The sequence below is a fragment of the Parambassis ranga genome, chromosome 3 (genome assembly GCF_900634625.1).
Source record: "Parambassis ranga chromosome 3, fParRan2.1, whole genome shotgun sequence".
Lineage (NCBI taxonomy): Eukaryota > Metazoa > Chordata > Actinopteri > Ambassidae > Parambassis > Parambassis ranga.
Window position 1 is genome coordinate 5,102,076 of NC_041024.1, and position 8,461 is coordinate 5,110,536.

The 8,461-nt window shown below is 41.1% G+C and overlaps 1 protein-coding gene across 1 annotated transcript; it reads right to left on the minus strand.

Annotated features, from left to right (window-relative positions):
* Window positions 1-69: 69 nt before the first annotated feature.
* zdhhc13 (zDHHC palmitoyltransferase 13) lies at window positions 70-7,719 on the minus strand. The gene is made up of 17 exons (XM_028401205.1): window positions 7,636-7,719; window positions 6,196-6,419; window positions 5,519-5,641; window positions 4,965-5,042; window positions 4,584-4,728; window positions 4,371-4,435; window positions 4,078-4,240; window positions 3,709-3,834; window positions 3,476-3,609; window positions 3,295-3,395; window positions 2,896-3,020; window positions 2,743-2,805; window positions 2,567-2,660; window positions 2,249-2,332; window positions 1,992-2,149; window positions 1,721-1,818; window positions 70-659 (listed from the first exon to the last, which is right to left on the minus strand). The coding sequence occupies exons 1-17, from the start codon at window positions 7,657-7,659 to the stop codon at window positions 527-529; spliced, it is 1,938 nt and encodes a 645-aa protein (XP_028257006.1). The 5' UTR covers window positions 7,660-7,719; the 3' UTR covers window positions 70-526.
* Window positions 7,720-8,461: the final 742 nt, after the last annotated feature.

Sequence of the window (8,461 nt, forward strand, 5' to 3'; positions counted from 1 at the left end):
TGCATTGGTTACATTGAAAAATGATGGCATCCCTTTTGTTTGTGGTTCGAATCCACACAGAGCCAGTTACAAACACAGGCACAACATTGCTTTATTTAAGTATTATAGTGGTCATCCATTATTAAAACACATGCAGCTTTAAAAAAGTCATAAAACTCGAGTGTTTACACATAAAAACATTGTTTTTTTCCTCCAGAACAGATGATAAAAATAGGCTTGATGTGTTCATAAAAACAGCACAAAACGTCATTACAATTTAGGCCTTTAAAGGTTTTTCACCCAGACTAAAACCTCTGTTGATTTTCTCTTTACGTACATTGGTCAAGTATAAGGCAGCAGCAGTCTGTACAGAGAGCAAATGAATCAAACATTATGGACACGTCGCTGTTCCCAGCTCCAGGCATCCCGATCTCTCTCCACAAGAAGCCTTCACATAAGAAAATAAATAAATACAATCTGTGCTTTTGGTCCAGAACCGTTTTATAAGAGTGTGACCCTTGACCCTGAGCTCAAGGAGGGAATGAGGTCAGACCATGTCGGTGTGTCCGAACATGTCCCGGCCGGGTGGAAACTGCTGCGTCCAGTCAACGACAGTCGGTTTGAAGAGGCCACAACAGCGCAGCTGGAAGAAAGACACGAGGTTCCGCACCACACCCATGCTGCAAACAGATTATGGTTGCTTGGTGAGCCCGGACAGAAGAGGTTTTAAAAACAGACACTGATTGTATTTGCACTGAGACTAGACTAGACTGGCTAATACACAATGAATCAGTAGTGACACCTGTGGCTAGTAAGTGAAGTGCAGGCATCGGCTTGTAGTGTAAGCGAACATCCTGTTTATCAACTCAATTCTGCAGTTGTTTACTTGTTGCCTTGAACTGAAGTGTTGCCATCCTGCACTGTTTTACTGTACTGTTGTAACGGTGCAGCCTTAGCTTCACTGCATGAATCTGCTTTTGGCTAATTCATGGTGTTATCCAATAACATTGAGGCAATATTTTGCTACATTGGGTAGCTATCGAGCTAATATTAGCAAGTGTTAAATATAAACATAAATATTAAGGATATAGTGTTATCACAATGAGGCAAGGCACTGGGGAGGTCTTTTTCTACTGAAATCCACATTATCATCATTAGTTAACAAAAACAAAAAATCTCTTTTTAGATGTACCATTTAGGGCTGCAATGATTGCTCGAGTACTTGAGTATTATTGTAGGGCAAAATGCATTGACAACTAATTTAGTACTCGATGACTCATTAGTGACGTCATCGGGGATGATTTTCTTGTGGCGTAGCGGGATGATCAGCGTTTTGGGCGCAAGAAGCCCCGGGTGACACACACTCACACACACACACACACACTTTTGGTGCCTGGCATGGAGGCGGTCGCGGGCTGAAGCAATGACACTGCAGCGGTCCAAAGCAGGTATCCACCTGCTGCTAGATGCAGCCGTATCTATGGAAAAACTATGACATTTACGCATGATCCGAGTACTCGAGTAATCGCAAAAATAATCAGCGAGTATCCGAGTATCAAAATACTCGTTTGTTGCAGCCCTAGTACCATTGTTTGAATTCTTATATTAAAAAACTCCCTCAAAAGGATTATAGAGCTGCACTGAACATAAAGTAGAACAGAAAAGCAGCTACAATCTCAAAGTTATCTAAAATAAGCAGATATCAAAAAGAACTGAGCCAATGCACTAATATGCAACTCACTTGTATGGATTCTGTCTCAGTGAGACGTTTTGTCGGAGTTTCCTCTGGTGGTGACTCAGACTCGCTCGCTCTGCTGTAGTTAGTCCAAGGAATGCAATCTGTACATCGAAAGATCGAAAGCAATAGATTATACAATGAGAAGCAGTGACTCAACTGGTTTCACCGCTTTCAACAAAACACTGTTTAACATTTTTTTAGAAGCCAGAAGCCAGCTGACACTTGTAGAGTGGAGCCAAAAACTGCCACAGACATGCTCTAAATATTCAGCCACCTGGTAGAGCTGCAGCAGCAGGACCAAACTTGACCAGCAGGTATGATAGAAGGCCAGCACGAAGATGCCGAGCAGCCAGGGAGAACAGTTGACTAGGGCAGAGACGACGCCCCACAGGCCCCGCTCCTCATAATGCAGCACACAGTGATTTGACCAATCTGTAAAAAAACACACATAGAGCAACAGCATGATCATTCCGTGTAAGAATGACACTGTGTCAACAGACTGTGGCTTCACAGCACTGGCAGGTCACTCACACACGAGGCAGCCATAGAACATCCAGATCCCCATCAGCACGAGGGAAAACAGGAAGAGGATGAAGTAGTGATGGTTCCTCGCACCTGGAAGATGATGGAGGAATTTGAACTTTTTGATGGTCCTTAAATGTCACAAATATGACCAAATCTAAGTTTGAAATAATCATAATATTCATCCACTGCATTTTTATTCTATTCTCCATGTCTCAACTTAAATATTTGCCCACTAAATAATCTGCACTCTCAGCTCATCAAGGATCTTGTTTGGGTTTTTTAGGACTGAGTTCTCCATGTAATGAAAGGGGGCGTTTGTCATACCAATGCAGCTGTTGGTCCAGATGGAGTGGTGATCCTGCTTTGCCACGCAGGCATCGCAGGTGAAACAGTGGCTCGTTCTCATTGGCTTTTTTATCTGTGAAATAATAAAGCATTAAATGCTTTTGCCATGTGTGTGTTTTTTCAGGTTGCACTGATGTAACAAAGCTTTGCCTCACCATACAAGATGTACAGAATATTCTGGGATCCAGACAGCCAGCTTCAGCTAAGACCAGCACATTCTGACAAGAGAGAAAAACAAGGGGTTATCTCAGGTGTGGTAAAACATTTATATCCAAGACATCCTTTCGCTTTCTTTAGAGGTGTCCCACCATTTTCTTCTCTTCTTCAGTTGCTTTGACGAAGCCTGGGTCTGTCCTGCAGGTGCGGAGGTAGTAGTAGAGTAGAGCAGTGGTGTTCAGAGTGAACAGTACCTGAACTGTGGCGCTAGGTCCATGTAAAGGTTTTAAGTTAAGAAAGGACTCACGACAGAAAATGTTAAAACACAAAACCTTTTGGCTGATCTCTGCTAGATCAGTGAAAGAGACAACACCTCACCGACTGATCTGAAGGACTGACATCATGCATTATTTAATGCAAGTGAAGAAATCCACCGCGTCTAACAACCACGCACCCTTCAGTAAAAAAACCAAAGCTTGACTCGCAAAGAAACTCCCATGTAGCTGTCTTGTAAATATTTCAGGGTCTAGTCTCCTCCTATGAAAGGATATCTGGCAGGAACCAGAGGCACCAGGTGACCAGCATCCAGAAGACAGAAGCCATGAGAGCTGTAGCAGGCAGCAGGGACTGAAAGGCTGGACTTGGAAAATTCCTGTTGAACAAACACAAACAAGGGTGCAATTTGCATGTAAGTCAGCCAAAGAGAGCTGCTTAAAGAAACAATGTCCTCACCTTGAAGCCAGATTTATCACTCCTATCACACAGGCCAACAGGATCCCTTTGAGTAACCAGGACTCTGAGTTCATATCAAGTATTGCACCAACACATCCAAAAATGGCGGTGCTGAGTAAAAACTGTAGAAAGACCTGCAAAATACAAACAGAAGAAGAACATCAGGAAGGGAAGGGCCAGTCTCCAGAGATTGGTCCATGTGGTGATGTGTGTGTTTTTTAGTGTGTGTTTACCCTGTATCTGTTGACAACCCGCAGACAGCGCGAGCTGGAGCGAATCCTCTCCTGTTTGACGTGGTTGAGCATGTGGATGAGCAGTGGACTGTGAACCTGGTGGGCTAAATCAATGGGAGTATGACCCTGAAGAAAACCAGGAAGAACACAACGACATACATATTCAATTAACTACTTGCAAACACAACCATGAAAATATTTTGTCAAAGAAATGTTTGATCCATTTAAAGCAGACAATTCAAATTACAAATGGAGGCTAGAACGAGCCTGCTGTCCACCAACATCTAATGGCATATGTTAGTGTGACAAATACCTGAAAGCAACACTTTAAATCTTGTTGTTGGTAGTATTTAGTTTTGAGATGCTCACATTAATATTTTCTGCATCCACACTGGCCCCAGCCTCCAACAGGATGTGGGCAGCGTCTACATTTCCGGCCAGCACAGCACAGTGCAGCGGCGTGTTCCTGTTCCCTTTGTCTACCGCACTCACAGAAGCATTATTTTTGATAAGGAAGTTTGTGGGCTCAGGCCTAGGAGGGAAGAACAACAAATTTACTAGAGATTATTATTTTTTTTTAATTTAATTTTATGACTTAACGCTTTTTTCTGTGTTCATTTCTTACCATCATCCTTACACCAGTGACGTTTTGAGGAACTTACCCAATAATCTTCTGGGCTGCTAACATCAGTGGTGTCTGTCCATTGCAGTCTGGCCCATCGACTTCCTGGATGCAAATGAGAGAATAACCAAACAGGGAAATTAAAACAAAAAACTAATTTGCAGCGAATGAAAATGACCCACTCATCCAATAAGAAAAGACTAAAACTAAACTAACTAAAGTTACAGTGAAGGGTGTGTCTAAAGGGTCTGACCTGTCCCTTGGCCATGAGATAAGCTGCAATGGCCATGTGTTGGAAGAGGATGGCGAGGTGAAGCGCTCGGTAACCTTCTCCATCTGCGACAGAGGGGTCGGCGCCATATCTCATCAGCTGGATCACCATGGGGAGGTGCCCCTGCCTGGTCATTGTGAAAAATACATATATAGCCTTACAGTAGCAATAACAGGTCAAACAGAGATCAGAGCAAAAACCCTCCACTAATAGCAGAAATCAATATATTTACTGATCAGTACTAGTTACAAGTGCTTGCAAACAAGCATTAAAATACAATCTGCACCACAAATGCATGGCTACGTTTGAATAAGCAAAAATGTAAATAAAAAGCTGATTTATTCTTCATGTTTATGCAGTCACCTTATCGCCCAGTGAAGTGGAGTAGAGTTCAGGTCTCCTCCGAGCTGGTCCACCACTGCCCCTTTAGAAATGTAATACCTGTGAGAAACAGGCCCAGTGAGGGCAGTATTAAAACAAAACTTGATAAAAGCCAGTAAGATCCCACATAATTACTTACAATTAACATTTAATATAAAGCATCTACATGTCAAAACAAATTGCCTGCAGTCCAATTCTAAATGTATTTAACTGAAGCAAATAAAATGAAAGAATATCATGACATGATTAAAATCTCAACAAGTCTTCCGAGTGTACACCAACAATGCTCTCAGAAATCTCACATATATAATATATCCTACTACAGCCTTAATTATTCTTAGCCCCAAGGAGAGAGTGTAGAGAAGAGCAGCAGAATTAAGAATTCTTCCCACAGAAAAGGAGCAGCTCCACATTACTGAGATACTTACTGAGACAGGACGTCTACTACAGGTCAGGCTGTATTTAGAGGAACATGGAGGCAGAGGAATGTTCATATGCGGACATGACTTAAGGAAAATGATATCTTGACATCTTACTTGACCAGCTCTGAACGATTATTGATGGCTGCCCAGTGCAGCAAAGTGACGTTTTCTTTGTCTGGCTGTATGACATCATATCCGGCTTCCACCAGCTCCTTACAGCGCTCAAAGATGCCAAACCTGGGAGAAAAAAAAAACAACTAATTATAGCTGCTCCAAAATATATCGATAATGAAGATACAGCGTCACAAATAAAAATAAAACTACAAATTAAATAAGGAAGAAGGAAGAAATTTACAACAAAAGCCATTAGAAGTATTATTAAAGTAAATGGGAGAGCAGGTTCCTTTGAATGATTTCCACAGTATTAACACATGCTGAGAGATAACCAGACAGAAGCAGCTCTCCAGAATATTTTTTTTGTTCCCTCTCCTTTCAAGAGAAGTGACCTTCGCTCTGCTGCACCTCAACTCATTGAACAGGGGAGTTATCTAAAAGGACTCCCGTTTACTAAGTACTCAAGTGAAGTACACTGCAGCATGTGTGCTGATTTTACTGGCCAATAAAATGAGTCATCACAAAGCTAAGTAAACATTGAGCCTTTTTAAGTTTTGTTTCTTTCAGTATGTTTTCCAGTGCAAACATACTGATGAAGCATTTGTCAAGAGTAAGAAATATCCCACAAAGAAAGAATGTGTTTTTATCATTCACTCATTCATTAACACTCCACTTACTGTGTCGCCTTCACTATGTCCCAACTGCCGCTATCATCCATGTGCGACCGTTTCTTCGGCTGCTGACTGATGTCCACAGTCTGATCTGTGTTTTTGCCAAACTGTCCGTAAAACGCGGGCACGAACGGCTGCCCCATACCGCCAAACGGTGCTGCTCTAGGTCCATGACTGTGAGAATGGCCGGGATGCCCGTGGTGACAGTTGTCACGCATGTGACTGTGACCCTACAAGACATACCCAACAAACCTGTTAGAGATCTAGTAAAACAAACTTTCAACAAACGTTTGACTCCTGTATAACCAGTAGATCAGATCAGTTTGTCAACTTAGTCTAACACATACTGCTGTAGTAGCTTCGTTATCTCTGGGTGTTTCAGCACAATACAGGAAATGGTACAAATTCCAGTTCTGGAGTACTTTACGTCAACACTGGGTTTGGTTTACATAATTTTCTTGACAATATAAACCATCCGTCAGACTCTGAAACCTGAGGAGAAGCTACTTTTATCTTGTTTAATGTCAACAAACAAAATAGTTCAGGATTTTGGCAGCTGGTTGAACAAAATATGCAGGTCAAGACGTCAGCTTGGGCTTTGCAACAATATTCTATTTATATACTTAATAAATAATTGATACTTTCATCCAAAAAACTATTTGCCAGATGTAGGGCAAGGAATATTGAAGAATGGTTGGAGAGCATTTAAACAATTTAGCTGACTGGAGACAAAAATACAAAGAGGTGCCATTGTAACAGAAACTGCTGAGCAGTGTTTCCTGTCGTGTAAGTCTCAGTGATATTCCATCACTGCAGCACAGGGCTGATGTTACTCTGTCTTTTGGAATGAATGCTTTATTGTGATCACATTATTGATCATCTGCTGTCATGATTAGCACAGACTGATTTTTTTAACATATGGTAAAAGCTAAACGCGGCTACGAGTTGTAGGTTTAGCTGCTCATAATTATTCTTTGAAAGAGGACTACAGTTACATAGATAATAATATAATAATAATAATATGCGACGACGACAAACGAGCAGAGAAATGGTTAATCCACAAGACTAATCGAAACACTTGTCTTGACGTGAAAGCTGCTGCGAAGGAAATTAGCTAAATATAACCGTTGGGGTTGAGGTGTCAATTAGCTCCCTTTCTGCTAGCTTGCACCGTTTAACGTCAGGTAACTAGCAGCAGGCTAACAACGCCCACTGAAGCTAACAGAGGAGTGACAGTTGATTTCTTGTGATTGTCAGTAGCACAGGTTATTCCGCGTTACAGGAACTTATTCACAAGCTTCTTTTAAACCGTAAGCTAGCTACTTAATGCTAACAAGTTGCTAATAACAGTAAAAACAAAGGCACGTCAGCTACATATAAACCCGTTTAATCAGTAATCCAATAACACGGGATACAGACGCAGCTAATGAATATAAACCGACTTACATTGCCGTCTTCCGTCCAGTCCATCTTGTTGTGAAGGAGCGAAGAGAAAGTTCCTGCGGCCGGATGGGCACAGCCGATGTGAAACTTCCGGTATCGTTTGTTCAAAATAAAAGCCAAGAGAATTTCATCTACAAAGCCTAAACTCGCGAATATTTTTCTCTCCCTCGTTAACAATCGTACAATATACAGTACCCCTTAATTTGAAAGACAACAATTCCATCAGAGTACCTTAAGGGGGAAAATGAAGGATCTCTTCGTTTACAGAAAACGTTTACATTTTATGTTGAAAGCAAAGCGTTAAACAGGAAACGCTCTCTGTGGTAATTTTTGACTTCTTCCTTCTTCCTGGAGACACAACAGTGATGGTCGTTGGTATTTTCTTTTACTCCCACCTACAGGCCTGTTCGGCTACTGCATGCGTTATTTAACAGTCAAAATACAATTTAAAGCATCTGTGCTGACATGTTGTTGTACGTTTAGCAAACAATAGTTACAGTAAAAGCTTTCATCCCCCTTCCAAAAAAATAAATGTTCCCAAAAAGTGATGTGTTAACATAACTGTTTCTGTTGTTTGCTGAGATGGTAATAATTTGCAAATTCATTCAAATTATAAGATAAGAGATAAGATAAGATAAAACTTTATTAATCCCGAAGGAAATTCTTGTGCCAGAGGTATCAAGTTACAAAAAATGCAGTTAAGTACAGAGTATAAGAGTATAAGTGTCACTATGATCCAAAATAAGAGTACAGTACGCAGTATGAGCACAATATATGATACATGGATACAAATATGGAGATATAAGGTGCTAAGTAAACATAAATATAG